Source organism: Geospiza fortis, unplaced genomic scaffold (assembly GCF_000277835.1).
Source record: "Geospiza fortis unplaced genomic scaffold, GeoFor_1.0 scaffold408, whole genome shotgun sequence".
NCBI lineage: Eukaryota > Metazoa > Chordata > Aves > Passeriformes > Thraupidae > Geospiza > Geospiza fortis.
Window position 1 is genome coordinate 5,587,082 of NW_005054330.1, and position 21,815 is coordinate 5,608,896.

Here is a 21,815-nt window from a genome sequence, read left to right on the forward strand (position 1 = left end):
GCGCAGCTTCCCCTCTGCTCCCTGGCAAGGCTCTGCCAGGAGAGGCTGTGCCCTTCCCAAACAGCACAGGCAAATTTGGGAGAGGAACAAAGCTCCAGGAGAAACCCTCCTCAAAAAGGCCAGCAAAAAACCCCACACCACCACGATTTTCCCAATGGGAATGGTGAGTGCCAACAGTCAGCACACCTGCAGGCTGCACCCTGGGGATGGAGCAGCCTCTGGACACCCGGCACACCCCGCTCATGCCCGGCCACACTGGCACCCACCAGGGTCATGACTCCCATCCTCAACCTCCAGCTCCTAAATCCTCTCAGGAAGACTGAGATTCTTCCTGAATTAAATCAAGTTTCCAGTTCTTTGGGGTGCAAAATAAAAGCTGTCAGTGCCTAGAAAGCCCTTGCAGGGAAGAGCTGCCTCCATGAGCAGGAGCAGCTTTGCTACCCTGCCATGGCCCAGCAGACACCAGGAAGGTCAGAGAGCCCCACAGGGAGAATCCATGGAATGGTGTCTCCATCAGGACACTGCTGTCATCCCCATGCTCCTTTCCCACCCCACAGACACCTGGTTTTCCCCTCTGCTGGCCTCCATTTCCAGCTGCTTCTCACTCACACCCACACCCACTCAGCCCTCTTCAATAGGATTCTGGAAATGAGTTCAAGCAAAATAGGTGCAGAAATGCCGATATTAAGAGCTGAACACCACATTGATTAAAAGTGCTTTTACCCCAAAACCTTTCCTTATCCTTCCTTTTGAGCACTCCCAGTCCATGCTCACCTTTCCCTTGCCTTTGCTCAGTGCCCAAGGCCACCACAGAGCCAAGCCTGCACCAGCTCCTCTACACCCACACAAGGCACACAGAATGAGCCAGAACAGCTAAAAAGGACAGTCCTCCACAGAGATATGCAGAGTCCAAAGTTGCAGTTTCATTTTATACTGGATATCCTTATAGTGGGCATTTTTGGCACAGTCTGACAGGAGAGGCAGTGAGACCACGAGAAATCACTGAAAATTGGGCTGATCTCAGATTTCCAACTTGTGCACATTGGTGTGACAGGGCAGAGCTCTTGGACTTGCCCACATTCCTGAGAAAGGCACATGTGAGGCTCTAGAACAGAAGATCCTGATGAAACATTTAAAGTCCAACAGCATCTCTCAGTTTACTCTGACTCATGGTCTCACCAGAGGGATCCCAAACCCTGCAGTGAAAACTTACCCCAAAATCAGCCACCTGAACCACTGAGGAAACAACAGGAGCCACCAGTGCTGTGCTCCAGCCATGAAATGAAGCTGGGGACAGGACAAATGTCACCCCTGGTCACACACAGAGCCTGCAGCAGCTCCTGGGAGTGCACAGGGCTCCCAAAGCCTGCTAAGCAATACCCCAATCCCTGCATCATCTTCCTTGGTATGGCAAATATTAAATCCAGAGAAGCTGCAAACCACTGAAAAAAAAAACCCAACTTTTAAAATCAGCATTCAGACTTTCCAGAATGCTCCAAAACACCACCTAAAATAACAAGTTGAAGTTGTAATTGCTTTTTCTACTGGAAAATTAATCTGTGATTTACTTTGTGTTATCCAAGAGGTGGATTTTTAGAGGGCAGAGTGTCACCCTGGCCTTGTTTTATGGGATCTCTGGTTACCACAGTGCACATGAGAAGCTCAGAGCAGAATTAAATTGCCCTTCAGGAATGTGAATTAACCACATTCTGCATTTCAAACTCAGCTGGGCAAGGAATGGGAAAATTCCTTTGCAGCTGAGAAAGCCAAAGGACCAATTTCAAGGGGACAAAAAGCTCAGCTGGTAAGAGAAATAAATCTATGAGTAGCCACATCTCCATCAGCCTTCCTCAGATGAGGTGACTGATGACAAACATCTCCCTACAAACCTAGAAAAATGGAATTTTACTACTTTTATTTTAAAACAAAATTCTTCTTCTCCCAAAAACTTGATAAGAGACATTGCAGTTGCAACTGTTGGCACAGATAAAGAAATTTTGTTTCCAACTTTTAGCTTCAAATGTGCGGGAAAGAAAGACACAAAACTGGTACCTCAGCTCATGGACCCAATAAATAAAATCTGACTCAAGGCATCCCAGAAACTCACCAAGTTTGGGTCAGGGTACCTCTCAGCCCCAAATCTGCATTTCAAACCCTGGTTTGTTTCCAAGTAATGTGTTTGTATTTGTTTTTAGTAATGTATCTAAAGTAATGTATCGTCTATATACACTTCATTTCCCACCTGTTTTCTGTGGGTTTTTTTGCAATATTTACCTTAAGGATGCAACTTTAGGCATGCTCAGCTCACAACTCACTCATTAAAATCCTTTTTTTCAGGGCCAACAATCCAGAATTTTCAACTTCCTACTCAAGGAATAATTTGTTCTTCTGACTGTATCATGCACATAAACAGTTTTCAGGTTGATCGAAACAAAGGGGGGGATTTGGCTGGGACAAAACCATTCTCAAATATTAAACAGAATTATGTGAGAGGAGCTGGTGGAGCTTCCAGTGGATCTGAATGGCTGCCCCTGGTGAACTTTCTGAGCACCTCACAATGACTTTGTGTCAAACCATGAGCTCAAAATCCAACACAGAGCGGATTTTGCTCCCAGTCCCATCCCAGTTCTACCACACACTGGCTTTTCATCCTTCTCCTCACTGAAAAAAGGCCTTTACCATCCAAATTCTGCCCAGCCCAAAGCTGGGACACCTCCACCTTCTCCTCAGGTGGAACATCCCCTTTCCCACTCGGTTTTTTGCTATGCACACCAAATAAAACCTCCAGAGACACAGGAGGAGTCATCAACTGCTGCCAGTCTCCTAGACAAACAGGAAAGGCAATTTCCAAGCCACACTAAAGACTTCCATGGAATTGCAGCAAATCCCTTTGTGCTTTCTAGGAATTTAAAGAGCAAGGAAAACAACAGTGTGGCACCATTTGTCTTAATACACTGCTTTAAGTGCCTTGATAATCAACAGGGAGGTTTAAGCTCTCTCCACGAATATAAATTCCCCACAAATGCTGAAATTAATTGGAGCAGCAACAGGAAATGTGCACAGGTTAACTTACAGGATCTGGGAAGTCACTCAAGTTGCAGCAGTTATTGTAAATGTACTTTATTATTGCAGACATTGGGTGAGAATTTGTGATGGTCAGCTACAAAGATCCTCTTTTCCACCTTTTTGTTATAAATCACACCTTAACCACAAGTTTTCCCTGACATTTTACTGCCCAAGTTTCAGAAAGCACTGATGATTTTAAGACTGAAGCAAGAAACAGCAACAGCTGACTATTGCAGTTGAAAAAACCAATATTGTACTGGCTTTTTGTTTAGATAAAAAGATTACAACATCTTATTATTATAGTTTGGCAGACATAAAATAATAATAAATTCATTGAGGACAATGAAATAATATTTCTGGGAAGCCACCTGTGCCCACACTGCTGAACAAAACAGGTGACAAAACATCTCTGATGCACCAGCTGATGCCTATATTTACTTTATTGTCTTACTCTGGGAGCCAAAAATCTTTATCCTCATTTTTAAGATGAATAAACGGATATTTATCTGATTTTAAAATCTGGGTTATGTGTCTTTGAAGCACAGTGTACTTGGAGTTTTACTCCCTGTCCCATTTTGTCATTTTTTGGGGCTCTCAGGTACAATTGGGTTTCTATCAGAGCTGTCACTCTCCAGCTCTCAGCCTGTGCAGCTGAAAACTCCTGAAGGGAGATGGATGTGACAATGTGTACCCATAGGCAAGATGCCCCTTGCATGGAGTAGCAGAGTTATTTAACTGTATTCAGAAGAGAGTTCTTACACTGGACATACTGAGATGTACATGGACGAGCTCACCAACCTGCACAAGGGCAAGGAAAGCTTCCTCATCCAAGCCAGACATCTGAATTTCCTGAAAAGAATATGCTGGTGATCAAGGTGTCCTCCTGAGGGAGCAGGGTTTGATCCCAAGGATGGGCTTCCTGCCTGAGCAGCTCACATGATTGCCATTTTTTTCTTCCCAGGAGTTCAGGACACAGCTATAAACTAAATACCACAAAAGGCTCCACATTCAATTATGGCTTGTTATTATTTTCAATATTTTGGTGGTTTTTCTTCCAGCCTAACAGGTGTACTCTGACAGGTGGGAGTCACCTTTGTTCTAAGCACAAGATGAAACCCATGGAGCTCTGCTGTGCTGTGGGAGGGGTTGTTTTCCACAGAGGATTCATCCCAAGTGCAGCAAACCCCAAAGCACCTTGGCTGCCATCAACTAGCATAGCCAGTGACAATTAACCAGATCAGAACAGGTCATTTCACTTACCCCGTGACCACAAAACATTTTTGGAAGTTACAGCCAACTAGCAGCTGTTAAAAAAAAGAAAGAGAATGAGTTGTTTACAAATGCTTTTACTCCATCAGCCTCTCCCCTAAGCCTCTGCCTCAGGGTAGGTCACAGGACAGATGCCAGGGGTGCTCCTCAGGTGCCTGAGGCTGCTCCCAGCCAAGCAGCACTCAGGGATGATCCAAACAAAGGGGGGGATTTGGCTGGGACATTGCCAGGACAAAATCATTCTCAAATATTAAACAGAATTATCTGTCAGGAGCTCCTGCTTTCCTGCAGGCCAGCCCAGGCTGGCTCTCCACACCAGGAGAGCACTGAGGGCTGAGAACTGCATCTCACACACCACAGACTCCTCCAGCCTACATTTAACCTGCATGTGACATTCTGGGGCCCAAAACACCAGAAGGGCTCTGACTTTTTAGAGCTCTGAGCCATAGAAAATATCAACACTCCAAGCCATTTTGCCTTCTTGGACCCTTTCCACAATCTGGAGGTTGTTCATTAGCACAATTGTGGAATAACACAATTTTATACAACATTTTTGACTTCACCCATGTCAAAACCATCTCATATGTGACCCTGTACCCACAAAATGCTGTTTATGCTCACCAGTATTTTCTTTTTAGCCTTTAAAGGCTGATTAAATGATTTGAGCTTAAATTCAACTTCAACTCCAGGCTCTTTCCATTGTTTGTGAGGGGCTCCAGAGTGATACCCAAAACTCAGTTTCATCCCAGTTTCCAGAAATGCAACTAAAGCACAAAGACAAATTGAAATCTTGCTGGAACAAGGAACTTTACCTTGAAAATAAAGTGGGATGGATGTGGATATAAACCCCCCTGGAAGGACCAGCTCCAATTTTAGTCTCTTCACATGTATTAATACACATGTGAAGCACTTTTCCATTTAAAATTGCATTCCCCAAAGTAACAAAGAACAAAAAAATAGTGTACTAAATTAAAACAATATATTTGCAGACTGGAATATGTCCTGCTAAGCAGAGTCCAAATCTGCTTTATGAATTACATACAGCAGAAGGAAACATTTTCCAATGGAGAAGGAATCTACTCCAAGGATCAGCAGTCCTAGCCAATCATTAACTGTTTTGTGAAGACCATCAGTGAGACCTGGGCTTTCTGCCCCCAAAATTACCCTAAAACACCTGTGTTGAGTGATCTAGAGGGGATTTCTTTTATAACAGTACAGTTACAAGTGTGCAAGACACCCTGGGTTTTTTCAAACCAGGTAAAAACTTCCATGTGGTGTCCTGTTTGTGCATCCTACACACAAGTCTAGGAGGACTGAATTTACAGCATCAGAAATGCTGTATTTATACTTTACAAGTATCATACAACCATTATAAAACATAATATTAGTCTTAAAAGAAGCAGGAACTCCACTCCTTTCACAAATGCCATTTGTGTCTGGTGGAAGCAGCTCATGATTTGTTTTTATCCAATGTAACAACTCTGGCCAGTGATTATAACCTATGAATTCTGTGTAAATCAGTCCCTCAAACTTCCATTTTAATGCACAAGTAAATATGGCAATTTAACAACATGAAATTAAAGTTAACAAATGTTTTGAAAGCCTACACAAAGTAAGAAAGAGCTCCAATCATAACCACCCAGAACACCCATCAGTGGTGCTGCTCTTCATTCAGGACAGTTCCATGGGCTGGCATTTGGTACCCAACACCTTAATTTCACCTTTCTGAATACACAATCTTCTCTAAAGATGCTGTCAATTGTCTTTAAGAAAGAGGCAAATCCCTAAAACCTTTGCAACTTCTCTGCCAGTATCTTTAAATATGTAAGACCGTGTTTTGTTGAAGACAAAATGTTTCAATAGTTCTTAATATTCAACGACACAAACCCTGCACTTCAGGAGGAAAAACTGCTTACAAATATTTAGTTAGTTACAACCAAGCCTTACTGTAACCTTACAAACAAGAAATTCATACTTTTCATGCTGCTGCAATGTTTTAGCTCCTCTGGCAAAAAGCACACGTACACTTTGAAGTTCCTTGCAAATGAAACCAACACAACCAACCTACATTTTGCTGCCCACTAGCAAATGACACTGCCAAGGCCAAGCCAAAACTATTTTAGTCAGACAAACAGTGGAGATGAGATGCTGGCTTACAGCTAGACAACCTCAGCTCGAGATCCAGCCCTAGGAAAAGGAAAGGCATCAGATCACAGCATGCAGCAAAGCAGCAGGAAAGCATCGAGTGGGACTCGACTCCAAACGTACCTGGTGGGAAAGGTCCAAAGCTCTGCACACCACTTCCACTCCTCACAAGGGAAATCCAAGTGCAGGCAGGTTTGAATCACACACTGTGCCTGGCAGAGGGTTAGCTTGGCTGCCAGGACCAACACAGAGCACAGCACAGGCATTCCAAAGGAAACAAGGATGTCCCAAGCAGAGGAAGAGGTGCACATGCAGGGCTGGGCATGCGGGGAGCCTGGGTGACCCTGCCTAGGCACTGACAGCTCCTTGAGTAGCAACCTCTTTTCATGGGCAGAGGTTCTTTAGATGCTTTTAAAGACAAAAACCCCACAGAAGTTGACTCTGGCAAGGCCAGCAGCAGCTCCTGCTCTCAGCACAGAGCAGCAGGGCACACGTACCTTCTTGTGAACAACGGAGGAGGTGGAATTAATGGTGCTCTCGTCACTATGCATCATGACCAGCTCAGGGCTGCTCTCATCCAGGACCTCCTGCATGCTGCTCACACTGCTGCTCTGGCTGCCTGTGCTCACAGACATGCTGGGGATGGAATGGTTGCTGCCCAGACTGTCCATCTTCCTACTCAGGTTTGATCCATGCTCACTGTCCTATAAAACAAGGGGCATCAGTTACAGATCCTGCAGGAGATCACCTGCCCAGCACGTGCCTGCAACGCCCAGAGTTTGTTTTAAAGGTGACTCTGCAGGCTTCAAGGGTCTTTGCCCATTATTTTGCCAACTGCACATCTCAAAGGGTTGTTTGGGCTCTGGAATGCTCCATATCAGGCAGGCAGCTCCTGCCTTTTTCCCTGCAATCTGATCACATCAGGTTTCAAGCCAGTTTTTTTCATGTATCCTTAAGTCTGGGCATGGCTCTTGGCTTGATAGGAGACATCCAGGAATACTCAAGGAGCCTCATAATTAAGAGAAATTATCCAAGTTTGAACAAAAACAATGCTTCAAGTCAGGATCTGCTATAACACATTTCCTGAATCAAGAAATATATAAGACAATGAGTCTATTTAATATTTTATATATTTTACATGGCATAGAGGTTTTAACCTCCATGTCCCAAGCAGTCAGCAATTCCATTTTATCAAGCTAAAAACCCCTTGAATCTTGTGTTTTCAGCCAAGATAAAGGTGAGTGAAGAATCTTAGCAGCTGACTCAGATGAGCCTGCATTATTATAGGGGGTTAAAACTTGGATATACATAAATAAAGATTCCTCATATAAGAGGTATTTTTGATTCTACAGCCAAATATCAGGAGTTTGCAGCCTTTTTTCTTCTTCCATATGCACAGAAGTACAGTAATGCCAGGGTATGCACTTAGTCTGGACTGATTGAGAAAATTTATGGAGTCCTTTGTAATTAACTAGTGGCACCAAGGAGGCTCGTAAGGAGCTCACAGTGAGGACAGAACTCTGAACATCCTTCAGCTCCTGGGGTGAAGCAGCCTTGACTCACTAAAATGAGCAGCCTGCTGCTGCATCCAGTTTGCCCTGGCCTCTGAAGGGAGCTTGGGGAGAATTCCATTACAAATCAATTAACAGGGAACTCATTTTGTTGGAGACCGACAGAAAGATAAAATTGAGACTTGACAGATTTGCCTTTGATTGTGTGATTATTTTTTAAGCAATCAGCAGATCGTTCAGAGCCTGTGTGAGAGCACTTAAAATCCAGAATAATACTATTTTACAGAGAACACAGGGGAATGAAAATATTTTCAGGATGCTTATGTAGAGCTGCAGAAGAAATCACATAATGAAGGATCTGAGTCTGTGTCATTAATCAATGTTTATGCAGGAAGGACAGAGATGAGATTGCATATGCAACCTGGCTTCCTGACTTCAACTTTCACCTTCTTGGGAGGGTTCTGAGGAAAGCATTAGTAATATTTTGCATGTTAAATATTTTTAAGGCTCATCTTCCACCTTAGAAAGCCCAAGGTAGAAGAAGGAAGTGCCTGGTGGCATTTCCAGTGGGGCAGGTGGGGTCCCCAGCTCAGCAGGAACTGCAGCACGTGCTGGGTCTGCTCTCCCTGCCCAGTTAGTGACACACACACACGAGCAGTGACACCTCCTGTGCTGGGACAGGGCTCAGGGGTCAGTGCAGAGCATGCTGTGCACATGCAGAGTGTCAGCTGCATCCCTGCCCTCCCTGCAGCTCTTCTCCCTGCTCTCCTCAGGAGTGGGGCCAGGAGGAACACAGACACACCTTGGAGCCAAACACCACCAGTGTTTCCTGTTGAGCTGCAAGTGCTCAACAGCCAAGAGGGAAACCATTCCCTGCTCTGCTGACAGCTTGGCACTTGTGGGGAGAGAAACTGGGAGGTTTCAGTGCACAAACCTGACAATCCCCCAGTCCCCAGCTAAGCTCCAGGTCTGGCAGCTGGAGGAGACCTTCAATGACAGCAGTTGCTGTTCTTGCTCCTTTGGGGCATCTTCACAAAGTGCCAGTCCCCTCCTCCTGCAGCTCCCACATGCCCATTTCTTCAACCAGTTTAGCCTTCAAGGAGCATGTGACACCCCCAAACCTCAAACCCAAGGCCCTGAAGATCCTCTGAGCTTGGGCACCTTGTGTTATTGCCTCACTCCACTGGGGCAAAGGAACACAGACATCCATTTGTCTGTCAGTGGTTTTCATTGAGAAGCAGTCATGGATTTATTTATGCATTGTGCCTGCACCAAGTGACATTAATTTCCATCTAAGCTCATCAATTGAAAAATGACTGGTTTCCTTCTCTCAGCCACAGTTAGGGTCAATTATCATACACTGATTAAGTGGCTTGTTTATTACAAGATTTAAACTGAAGCTGCATTTTATGTCTTTAACCTTTTTCTTCCTTAACATTAAAGAATTTAAAAAAAATAAGTCCTACTAATTCAGTGATTTGCTTTTCAGCTCATGAGAGGCCAATTACTTTACAGTAAAGTTATGGTAATTGAAAAAATATTAACATTAATGGAGTTGTTTTGACTGTGCAGATGAGAAAGAAAAGCTTGGGCTGTCAAAGACCCTCCTCCACACAGGCTGGGAGCCACTTCTCACAGAGAACCTCCCTCAGAAGGAGTTTCTTCCCTAAGGCTTCCAGAAGAACGGGCAGCACTGGAAAAAATCCAAAGTTCCACACTACAGTAATTGGCAGCTTTAACACAGAGCAAGGACTTTCACTCATCACCCTCTCCTGCCCCTCTGCTGATCCAGATGAGATTCCAACAACATTCCTCACCTAGGCTGTGCTTGTTCTGCCACCCTAAGGACAGGAACACCTCCCTGGCCCTGGAATGACTGGCAACAGTGTGAATGGGGTGCCAAACCCTCCCCAGTACCTCCTCCTCCTCCTGGGACTCGTTCAGGGGCCCATTCCATTTCTCCTGGAAGAGGATTTTCTTCATTTTCCGGTACTGCAGGTTGTCCAGCTCCCTCACTGCATCCTTGGTCCTCTGGATCAGGTCTAGGAGCACCCTGGGCGGCCGCTCCCGGCAGACAAAATCGTGCTGGGGACAAGGAGACAGAACTGGGGTCACCTCTGGGGTTCAGCTGGGACAGTGGGGACTTGTTAAAGGAGACAGAACATCTCACTGGGGTTCAACTGGACCATGGGGGATTTGTTAAAGGAGACAGAACATCTCACTGGGGTGAGCTCTGGGGTTGAACTGGGATAGTGTGATCTTGTTAAAGGAGATAGAACATCTCAGTGGGGTTCAACTGGGACAGTGGGGGACTTGTTAAAGGAGATAGAACACCTCACTGCAGACTCTGGGGTTCAACTGGAACCATGGGGGACTTGTTAAAGGACACAGAACACCTCACTGCAGACTCTGGAGTTCAACTGGGACAGTGGAGGATTTGTCAGACCCCTGAAGTGATGCTTCCCATTCTTGCAATTTATCTGTTCATATTCAACAACTGGTAATAGCCTTTCTCAAAGGCTCCACACACACTGAGCTCCTGCTGGGGTCAAGTTTTCTGAGCTCTCCAGGCTGCACAGATGATTTGTCCCTTCCTGAGTGGGTTCACTCAAAACACACAGGGTGACACTTCAAACCTTGGAGGCACAGGAATGAACAAAATGCATCCAGAACAAAGAAGAATCAACCTGCAAAGATTTATCCTGCATCCATCTATTCCAATTTACAGATAAAACCAGCAAGGAGACCACAAAGTTTATTTATACCTAAAACTTTTGTAGCCAGAGTTGAAATCAAATCAGGCTCTTGACAACTCCTGCACAGGTTTTAAGTGCAGACTTAATAAATTCCTTAATGGTATTTAGGAACATGATTAAAGCCTCTTCTCTGATTTATCAGACACATTCTCCTGAACTGTACAGCTGGCAGTGGATACAAAAGTCTCCAGCTTTCCCATTTAACCTTGGCTAAAGGAGACAACCTGAGTGAACACTTGCCAATGCTTTTATGGGATCCCTACAGCTGGGTATGCTGCTTCCCAAGAGGGATGGCTTTAGGGCACAAACATCCTCTGCATGCTTGGAGAAAAACAGAAAAACTGTGAAAACAGAAAAAATGGCAATGGGGAAAAAAAAGAGTTGTTCTCTACTGCACATTGCAAATCCACAAGGGGCTTTTGTTAGAGCCTCAACAGCTGGACCCACCTGCAAGGAAATTCTCAGGAGGGTCAGCTGTGCCTGCTCAGCCTCCCAGCTCTCCTGTGGGCTCACTCAGGAGTGAACTCATCCCCTGGAGCTGGAGTGAGCAGCACATGGAGCCCCAGCCACCCTGAACCAGGAGCCTTCAACAAAGGGGCTGAAAGGATGAGCTAATCATCTTTTAATGATTTGTAAATAAACAAGGAAAGCATCATGCCACAAGCTGATTTCTCGTTTTTAATTGAATTCAAACTGCTGTGCATTTGAGTTTTGCTACTGGGGACAGCCAGTCATTTCAGTACCCAATTTTGCTTGTAGTGATGGTGTTTATTTTTGAATCAGAGCTAGAAGTTCTTAACATCATTTCACACAGAAACAAAATGAATCATTTCTGCTCCTCAATGCAGATAACCACCATTTATTTCTCTGGGAACAGTAACAATCTGCAGCTTATTTATGATGAGGAAAAAAAGGAACCCATTTTTATCTCATTGTAGATCATTTTTAGAAAGCAGCAAAGCATTTGGAGCCATGATCCTGAACCTAAATCCATTCTATGTGTGCACTCAAATATGAAAATGTGACCATGTGAAAAGCATAGGGCAGACATAAATATAAATAAAATATAAATATAAAATATGGAATAGACAGGATTTCACACTCAGATCTCCGCTCTAATTGTTTGTAGAGACTCCAGCCTAAGGTACTCCTGAAATGACATCCTTCAATGAACTCAGCCTGTTCCTAGAGAGCAGCAAGGCTGCCAATCCCCAGGAATGAATCATTCCAAAACTCACAACATAAACCTATTAGCTGGTCAGGGTGCTACAAGTAGAACCAGGGAACAAAACACTGATTATTTACCACAGCACAAATGTACCACAGGAAATAAAAAAATACACCAGGTGCCAAAGGGAGCACAAACAGCTCCTTCATCATTTACCTGGAGAGGTCATTGGCAGCCAGAGGGAGAGCAGGGCTAATAATCAACTTTAAAGAAAGGCAATACTTAAAAGAAAAGCCTGATGGAAAAGGGGCTGGACAGGACTTCACATCCCCCTACCTTCTAATGGAAGGCTGCTCCTGAATTTCCCAAAAGCAAAGCCCTTGGAGCTGTAAACAGTTCCTCTATTTCCCAGGTAAACTGAACCCAAATGACTTAAACTGGAACTGATTCATGATTCACTGACAAACCCTTGGCAAACTCTACACACATCACTCCAGGTCCCCCTCCTACAGGCTCTTGGCAATTAGGGACCTGTAACAACTCCTTCCAAAGTGATCCAGTTATTTCCAAAATGAGTTTAATTAACTGGGTTCAGTATAGAAACCATTAAAAGGATTTAAACAACTTTTGGGTCTGGTGGTTTGATTAGGGGAGGAAGTCAGCCTTGGCCTATCCCCTTAATGCTATTTTTAACTGCTAAGCGTGATGCATGAATGGAGGGAAAAAGAAAACCAAAAAAAAAATCCAGCCAAAGGGTGGATTTTTGTAAGGGCAAATATTTGTTCACCATCTTTACAATTATTTTGGTAGACAAACAGATTTCCCCCCAGATTTCTGGAAAAGATTTGATAAATTACCCGTAACAAATCTGTTGATGATGGCCTTTCCTGAGGTATTTTCTGTAAGCAGTAATCAACAAATCCCCTAAAGGAGTCTGACCTGCAAAATCAAAAAATAAAATAAAATTGAAAAAATCTAAATTAAAAAAAGAAGCTCAGGATCTGGAATATATTCAAACTTATCAGTGCAAAGCAAAAGAAAAACGTTGACTGATTTGTTCTTAAGTTCTAAGGCAGAGAAAGTAATGGGGTTTTTCCAAATTCCAAGTTGATCTCATCAATTCTTTCCCAATTAAAGGCTGTTGAAACAACATGGACACAGAACTATCCCCAAGCACAAACTGAAAACCAAGTGAGAACTACGTGTACCAGTCACTATTTTTCATTTTACTTCAACTGCTTAAAAATAAAGGACAGTGAAATTATTGGGAATTCCAGAAATGCACTCACTGATCTCTGGGAGGTTACAGAGGGAACCCTGCCTCAATGCTCAGTTCAACACTTGAGGCTGTATTTGAGGTTTTATCCCAGCTGGAAAGAAGGAAACTGATTTTTCTGGACTCAAAAGGAGCACAAAAGGCACCTTGGTGACTCCAAGAGAGCAAACAGGGCACTGTAAACAAGGGCCTGCAATCCAGAGCACTGATGTGGGGCTGTGTTTACCCACAGCTATCTCTGCTCTGCCCTGCAAATCCTGCACAGAACATGGGGACCACGCTGCAGGCAGCAGAGCAAGGCCCTGGAACCCAGAAAAATGGGCAAAACAGAGAGGATGAACTAAGGAAACTGGAGCGGTCTTGATACAAAATGATCAGCAATTAAACAGCTGTGCTGCTTAAATGGCCAGCAGAGGAATGGGGGAACTCCACACCTCAGCAGGAGCTTTTGTTTCAAGCCTTGTGCAGACTCTGCCAAGCATCACCCAACAGCAACATTCCAGTCCTGGGAACTGGGAACCCACAGAACAACCAAGTGTTCTTGTACCCAAGCTCAGATTCTGGAACAAGCCTGGACACAGGGAGCATTCGCTGGCCACAGAACTCTGAGGGCTTTTGGAGTCCTCCACTGACACAAATATCCAATTACCTCCACATTCTCCTCCCTTTCTCCACATTTCAGCTGCACAGCAATGCTAACAACTCTTCTGCCAAGAGATCTTTGGGAGCTGGAAACTTTGCTGATGCTCAGCCATGGCTGGTTTAACACATCTGAGAGTATTTTAATTCCTACAGCAGCTACATCCCAGAATTAACACCTCCACACTTTTAGATTGTAGAACAGCCAGAGTGACAGAAGGTCAGAATTGAGCTAGCATACACAGGATTTGAGAACACACACAAATCACTGCACTGCAGCCAACATGTTCTTTGTCAGTCTTGAACTGTGCAGTGTCACACGGCATTTTCAGGGAAATAAACAACAAAAATCAGCTGTTAATGGTTCTCTTACCATTCATTTGATTGTAACCTAGGGGAGTCGTTCTGGGCTATGTGATATAAGGCACTCATTGCATTCATGTTGAAAAGTGGAGGCTTCCTTTCAGCTGGAAAGAGAAAAGAACAGAAAGGTGTGATAAAGGTGTCTGGAGAGAAAGGAGAAATGTATGGAAGTATGAGCAGGGTATCACTGCTAAACCAATACCCAATGCTGTTGTCATCACACTTAGGCCAATCATTTTAATATTCCAAGTTAGACCAGGACACCCACACAAGGAAAGCTGCTGTTCACTTGGAGAGGGATGACAAAATCCAAAGAGAGCACGATACAAATTGTAAGGAAGAGTCTACAGTAAATTTTTACTTTAACTGCAACATCTCACACCTGATCTGCTGTGGCAAAACCAGCTGAAACTGAGTAAAACTAATCTCAGGCACAGTTCAGGGCCAGGACATGCTGTATCAGCCCCCACAGATGTTTGATGCACTGCTGGAACATGTGGATTACAGGAAAAAGTGGCTGCCTGCCTCATTTGTCACTGCAAGGGGGACAGGTTATCCCATTCACTTGCCAGGTGTGCCATGAACTCCCTCTCACTGAAATCCTTCCCAGGCCTTGCACCCAGAGGGCCCCTGGCCAGCAGCCCCTGACCTCTCAGCAGGGCAGAATTCACAGTTCTGGGGGAGGCTGGTTCTCCCCAGGGTCAGTGGTGCCAGGATTTCTCAGTTCTTTCAGGCCAGAGCCTTTGCCATGCAGGCAAAGCACCACATTTGCTTTTCCTTAATCATTACTTACTTCAGCTACACCAGGAATTAAGAGATCAGCATTCAAAGAAAGCCAAGGGCTGCTCAACAAGAGATCTCCTCCCACTGCTGCCTGAGCTCGTGTTCACACAGGGAATCATGCGAAGTTTGAAGTTTAAAAAAAAGTTTAATGCTTCTCAAAAGGGTATTTTTAAGGAAAGCAAGTCCATCATATTTGACGTTTCTGAGTAAAAAGCTCCACAGAAATGCTGGCACCAAGGCTGTGTCTACAGAGGGTTGCAGAGTCTCTCCTGCTGCTGTGATTGACTCCTTGGGAGGCTGTGACACACCTGAGCTTCACACAAATAAAAATCACTGGCCATGCACAACAACAGAAGCCTAAAACCTCCAGTTCTGGCATTCTTTATGTCAAAATACAGACTGTGTCAGCATGCTGGCACATGAAATACAGCCATGTTAGTTCTGGTTATCTACACCATCTCAATTCTGGAGACAGCACTTCTGCACATCCCCCTCTTTGTTATCTCACACATTTCTGCTGATTAAACATTCACCAATGACACTGTCAGTGAACTCACCCACACAAAAAGTTATTGGTGTACTGCTGTTTAATAGAATCCATTATCAAGACTGATTTTTGAAAATAATCTACTCAGCACATGCAGTGTCAATATTCAAACTTGAAACACACACTTAGGGTCTGCTCTGTGTACCTGCCATCACATCCACCTCTGCTCCAGGCTCTGTGGATGTGCATCTTTTGCCCTCTGAAGTGCAAACCCTTTTCTTCTCTTCCCATAAAGAACCTGTCCACGATGATTCATGGCACAAACTTTTCAGCTGAGGGTGAAGACTTTTGTTTCAGAGAGCAGGGAAGTAAGAAGAATTGAAAATTAAATGTAGGTCCTTTCTGACACACAATCCTTAGGACACCAGTTCCCTTGGCACAACAGCTGGGACAGCTTTCTCAGAGTGCAGCTTGGAAAACACAGATGACAAACCATGGTTTCCTCTCTCACTCAAGAGCAAAATGCTCTGGCTCTCCAGGGAATAAGTGAGCACACCAGACTAACATGAAAGCACAGAGCATCAGTGATTTGCCAGCAGAAAAAGATTGAACTCAACTGTCAGGGTGCTCCAAGGCATTTTAAAGGGGAGAACTGATGAGGAATAAGGATCTTCCCTTTTTGCAGGAGTTCAGAGTTAATCACCCACCTCAGCTGTGTGCTCACTCACCTAACTCGATGCATGTGATCCCCAGAGACCAAACATCCACCTTGCCATCGTACTGCCCCTCGTCCATTGCCAGGATCACCTCTGGTGCCATCCTGCAAGCACAGAGCAAAGGCTGAGTCAGGGACACACAGGGACACTCCAGGGACACCACCTGAGGTGGCTCCAGCCCCTTGAGCAGAGCCACAGGCCAGCAGAGACAGCAGGGAGATGAGGAAGAGTGTGGTGGAATGGAACAGGCACTGACCACAGCAGCAACTTGTCAGGGGAGGGGGGAGAAGCAAAAGAGGAAAGGGGGGAGAAAAAAGGGGAGCAGGGGGGAGAAAAAAAGGGAGAAAGGGGAAAAAAAAAGAGGAAGGGGGAAAAAAGCAAAAGAGGAAAGGGGGGAAGAAAAGAAAGGGGAAAGGGGGAGAGGAAAGAAGGGGGAAAGGGAGAGGGGAAAGAAGGGGGAAAAGGGGGAAGAAAAAAAAGGAAGGGGGGAAAGTGAAAGAGGAAAGAGGGGAGAAAAGGAAGGGGAAAGCGGGGAAGGAGAAAAGAAGGGGGAAAGAGGGAGAGAAAAGAAGGGGAAAGGGGGGAGAAAAGAAAGGGGAAAAGAGGGGAGGAAAAAAGGGGAAAAGGGGGGAGGAAAAAAGGGGAAAAGGGGGGAGGAAAAAAGAGTCAACCCAATAATCTCCCTGTTAGCAGAATATGCTGGCACATGGGAAACCCCTCTATTTCCAAAGGCATTGTAGCTGCAGGCTGACAGCAAGGGCTGGGAGAGCCCTGGAGGCACCCCCTGCATCCTGGCACATCAGGAGCATTTCCAGCAGGCAAATGCAGCCTGTGGGAGCAGCCATGAACGGAACAGGGAAACTGGGAACAGTGGTGGTCCAGGATAAAGGGATGAAGTGGGGACCGAGAAGCAGCAGGCCCAGCCTACAAAAATTCAGCCTCTTAAACTGTGTTCTTCCAACAAAAGGCTTCCTGCCAAACGGCCTCATTCCAAGGCTGGGCCATGGTGACCTCCCAGCACTGCCTGGGGCCTCTGCCACAAAATCAGTGGAGCATGGAGCTGTGCTGGTCCTCAGTGCTGGGAATGCCAAGGAACTCAGGTGACCCTTCAGCAATTCCTTCAAAACAGGATTGAAGTAGCTGTGTGACTTCCAGTCAGACCAACAGGAGCCCCTTTCTCCATGAGTGTCTCAGTCCCATCACCTGGGCCAAGTGTGAGGTATTTTTAAGCCAATGGCACTGCAAGAGTGGAGCCATTCCCAAGCATTGCACAGCCCAAACCTCTCCTTATGGACCCTGAGCAAGGACAGACTTCCTGACGATCTGGACACAGGGATGTCAGGAAAACTGCTTGGCCAATGAAGATTTTATAAAGATATTGTTATTGAATTGTGAAGCACTGGAAAGGGAAGAGAGCAGTTTTATAAAGGACTGAAGCACTGCAGGCTTCACTCACCAGTAAGGTGTTCCCACAAAAGAGTTGGCAGGGGAGACTATCGATGCAGACCCAAAATCAGCGAGTTTCACTTGACCTGGTTCTGTTAGAAGAATATTTCCAGCTTTAATATCCCTTTAAGAGAGAAAAAAAAAAAAGAGGAAAAAGAAGTAATTCAGCATGATGCCAACTCTGGTGAGATGCCTTTGTCTGCAATTTGTAATGCTGGGACAGAGACACAGAGAGGAATTCACTGAGTTTCAGCAGCGAGCCCAGAGTAACCTCTGTTCCCCCATTCCCTGGGCAGCTTCAAAAGTAATATTATGGAATATTTCACCCACAAGTGCTACATCCCAACACTTCTGCTGCAGGACAAGTGCTGAAGTCTTGTGTGCGCAAGAATGAGCACATCAAAAGCACAAGAGAGACAGCACAGGCTGTGCCCTTCACTGTCACCTCCCCTGTCACCTTCCCTGTACAACAGCCAAAGGGATGGAGCACCTCTCCCACAAGGAAAGGCTGAGACAATTGGAATTGCTCAGCCTGGAAAGAAGAAGGCTTCAGGGTGACCTAATTGTGGCCTTCCAGCACCTGAAGGGAGCCTACAAGAAAGATGGAGAGGGATTTATTCCCTGTTTACAACAGATGAAGGGACAGGGCACAGGGAATGGCTTCCCACTGGCAGAGAGCAGATTAGATGGGAAATTAGGAAGGAATCCTTCCCTATAAGGGTGATGAGGCCTTGGCATAGGTTGCCCAGAGAAGCTGTGCCTGCCCCTGGATCCCTGGCAGTGCCCAAGGCCAGGCTGGACAGGGCTTGGAGCACCCAGGGACAGTGGAAGCTGTCCCTGCCCATGTCAGGGGTGCCACTGGAAGGACTTTAAAGTCCCTTCCAAACCAAACCATGCTGTGATTCTACACCACGGCTCAACAGCCACATCAGGTATCAGCAACATATCTGCCAGCCTTGAATTAAATAGTAATTTTATTATTCTATAAATTAAATTAAAAAATTAATAATAACTTAAAAAGAATTTTATAATACTTTAACAATAATTAATGCGAATTTAATAATAATGTAACAATAATTTTAATTGAAATTCAATAATAAAAAAATGCCTGAAATTAATTTAAAAACCCAGGTTTCCCCTCATTTTCCAGCCCCGGCGCCACGCGCGATCAGCCGCGCGGGGCTGCAGTGCCGCCCCCTCGCCACCAGGTGGCGCCCCCGCGCCAGGTCCCCGTGCGGGGCCGGACCCGCGGGACCAAACCCCAAAATCGGGTCCCCAACCTCAAAATTGGGGCCCCAACCCCAAAATAGGGTCCCCAACCCCAAAATTCTGCCCCTTCTCCCTCGGCCTCGCCGTTCCCCCACTGGCAGAGGAAGCTCTCGGTGGGGCTGTGGCAGCAGCACGGCGCTGCTCCCCGCCCAGGCAGGGCTCGCCCTCCCGCCTGTCCCCTTCTGTCGCAGCAGCCACAGAAGCAGGGATGTGTCGCTGCTCCTTCATTTCTGGCTGAGCTGATTGGCCTCCCCAGCTCAGCAGGGAAAAGCTGGAATTCCCTTTGTACGAAATCCAGGTCACAGAAGCACAGCATAGCTGGGGTTGGAAGGGACCTCTGGAGATCACCCAGTGCAACCCCCCGGGAGCAGTGACACAGGAACGTGGCCAGGTGGGTTTGGAATGTCCCCAGAGAGAGAAAATCCACACCCTCCCTGGGCAGCTGTTCCAGGGCTCTGCCACCTTCCATGGGAAAGTGCTTGGATTTCTCCTCAGGTAGTTTTATTCTTGATTTACACTTCCATCACCTAACTGTGATTCCATCACACCTCTGTGACCTCCCTGCTACCAAGAATCAGGCTGTGCAAACCCAATACAGTTTTACTTATTCACATGTAAATATGAAAAATTATCTAGTCTTAGAAATAGTCTAGCTCAGTGAACTCCAATTTATTTGGCACATTTAGGATGATAATCTCCTATTAATTTCAGTGCAATATTCCTGGGTAGCCTTTGTAACCAGGGTCTGCACAGGACAATTGCCAACGAGGCAGAGAAAATGTTCATAGAATAACTTTTTCCAAAGTTGTTAGAATAAGTTTCTAAGCAGCTTTGAGACTCCAGGGAGCAGCAGATGGAAGGGCAGCAGCAGCTGTAGACTCACCTGTGGATCCTACAGTGGGAGTGCAGGTAGGCCAGCCCCTGCAAGGCACCGTGGGTGATGGCAGCAATCTCCACTTCCTGGAGTGGCTTCTTGTGAACTACAGGGGAAAAAATAAAGAAAATAGAACAGAAGAAAATAAATGGGATATTTTCCTGAGAAAGTGTTTTTTAAAGAAAGGAATCCCACCAATCCCCTACAAAGAGAAATTAGGGAAGAATTCTTCCCTCTGAGGGAAGAACGCAAACTGTGATCCTGTGACCTTGGCCCCCAAGGAACACTAATTTTTGCAAACTTTGGCTTTAATTCCCTATTTTGACTTAAGATTCCCCTCTTTCTTTGCAGGTGCTGTTCCAGTGTTGAGGTCACATCAACCTCCTGTTCTAAAACCCATCTGTAATTATTCCTGCACACTGCAAGGCAAGGACAAAAGTGATCTCTGCAGGATTTTATTATGGATATTCCCAAAACGGGCAGCCTAAAAAGGCACAGATTACAGGAACATAACTGTACACTTTTATACCTTCATTTGACAAAATTAAAATGTACATGCCAACTATCTGTAGCACTGGGAAAGCTTCAAATTGTTCCTAGAGGATGGAGCAGGACAGACAGAGCACCTGCAGCATCTGCAAAGCTCCACTCCCATCAAACTCAGGTGGGGGGCACTGGCAAAAAGAAAATCCAAGATATATCAAACTTACCTTCTAACAAATCAGAAGCTGATCCTAAACAGTACTCCATAACCAACTGCAAAAAAAGAGAACATCATGCCTTCAGGTATCTCTGGATGCATTTTGAGATTAAACAGCCTTACATTCCAAATTTAAATCACATAATGGCTTTAACCCTGACTAAGGCAAAAAAAAAAAAAAGTAGTAGGTTTTGATAGCTTTCCATCAGAAGATGCAAAATTTGACTTTATTTTAGTACTAAAGCTATTTCAGAGCCTGTGCTGAGGGTTTGAGTGCTGCAGGGTCCATCTGCTCCACATGCCCCTCACTCACCCACGCTGTGTGCTCCTTCAGGTAACAGCCCTTGTACTCTATGGTGTTGGGGTGCTTCAGCTGCTGCAAAAACTTGACTTCTTTGATGATATCCTGCCATTTCTAATGAAAAAACAAAGCAAAAAGTATAAATACATTTCTCTTTTTAATCCTCTACATCCTTTCATGCACTCCACACACTCTGAAAAGTGACCATAAAACTATTTTACAATATGAAGATGGAAAGTCAGTGTTGCAAAAGCACAGCTGTAAATCAGTTGTCTGGGTCCCTCCTGCACTGGGATGCCCCCCAAGATATATTTAACAGCTTGAGGACTGCCAAAATAATTTTCCTTCCTCATTTTAACTGCAATACATTTAACTTAAATGCTGCAGCTTTGCAAATTGAAGTGTTCAGTGGCCTCAAAGTTAGTAAAAAATTACAGAGAGTAGCAGTGAGCTGCTCACCTTCTGAAACACAGCACAGAACCACTGACATTTGGGAGAAAAAGCAAGGAAAAATGAGTTTAAACCACCCCTGTTTGCTCTTAACAAACAAACACACCCTGCACATCCACACACCAGCCCAAAGGATCAGTGGGTCCAAGTTCCACACAAAAATAAGAGGAACCATTAACACAAAAACTGAAATGAGACTAAGATTAGCAGCTCTTTGCAATTTGATAGATTCTCAAGAATTGCAGAGATGTGCTCCAGTGGCCAGTGTGCTCTTAACACACTTCTTAATAAAATTATTTCTGAAACAAGCCCCATCCAGGCATTCTGAATCCCCACTCACTTCCTTCAACCGAACTATTTGTCAAAATTTGCATAAACTCATTTTCTCTCTGCAAACCTCCACGATTCCCATGGAAGGGAGCATTAAAAGCTGTTCTGCTGGGGTCAAACCAGAGCTGCAGCTCATTCCCCTGCTCCCATTTCCACTGGAGCTGCCACAGCTCCTGAATGCACAGCTGCCTTTATTCCCCTCACCTCATTTGTTTGCTTTCCACTGTAGGACATCTTCTTGACTGCCACCACCTCATTAGTGTGGG

At 45.2% G+C, this 21,815-nt stretch overlaps 1 protein-coding gene across 2 annotated transcripts in view; it reads right to left on the bottom strand.

The window, feature by feature from the left end:
• The window catches only part of TAOK3 (TAO kinase 3), a 45,236-nt gene that overhangs the window by 19,393 nt on the left and 4,028 nt on the right, over nucleotides 1-21,815 (bottom strand). The window contains exons 3-12 of one of the 2 annotated variants that reach the window (XM_031057368.1): nucleotides 21,754-21,815; nucleotides 20,782-20,883; nucleotides 20,479-20,524; nucleotides 19,778-19,874; nucleotides 17,636-17,749; nucleotides 16,192-16,283; nucleotides 14,204-14,297; nucleotides 12,773-12,854; nucleotides 9,909-10,076; nucleotides 6,978-7,184 (exon numbers count right to left, since the gene is read on the bottom strand). In XM_031057368.1, the coding sequence (XP_030913228.1) occupies nucleotides 6,978-7,184; nucleotides 9,909-10,076; nucleotides 12,773-12,854; nucleotides 14,204-14,297; nucleotides 16,192-16,283; nucleotides 17,636-17,749; nucleotides 19,778-19,874; nucleotides 20,479-20,524; nucleotides 20,782-20,883; nucleotides 21,754-21,815 (1,064 nt within the window). The remainder of the gene's footprint in view (nucleotides 1-6,977; nucleotides 7,185-9,908; nucleotides 10,077-12,772; nucleotides 12,855-14,203; nucleotides 14,298-16,191; nucleotides 16,284-17,635; nucleotides 17,750-19,777; nucleotides 19,875-20,478; nucleotides 20,525-20,781; nucleotides 20,884-21,753) is intronic. The other variant, XM_031057366.1, reaches the window with a different exon arrangement.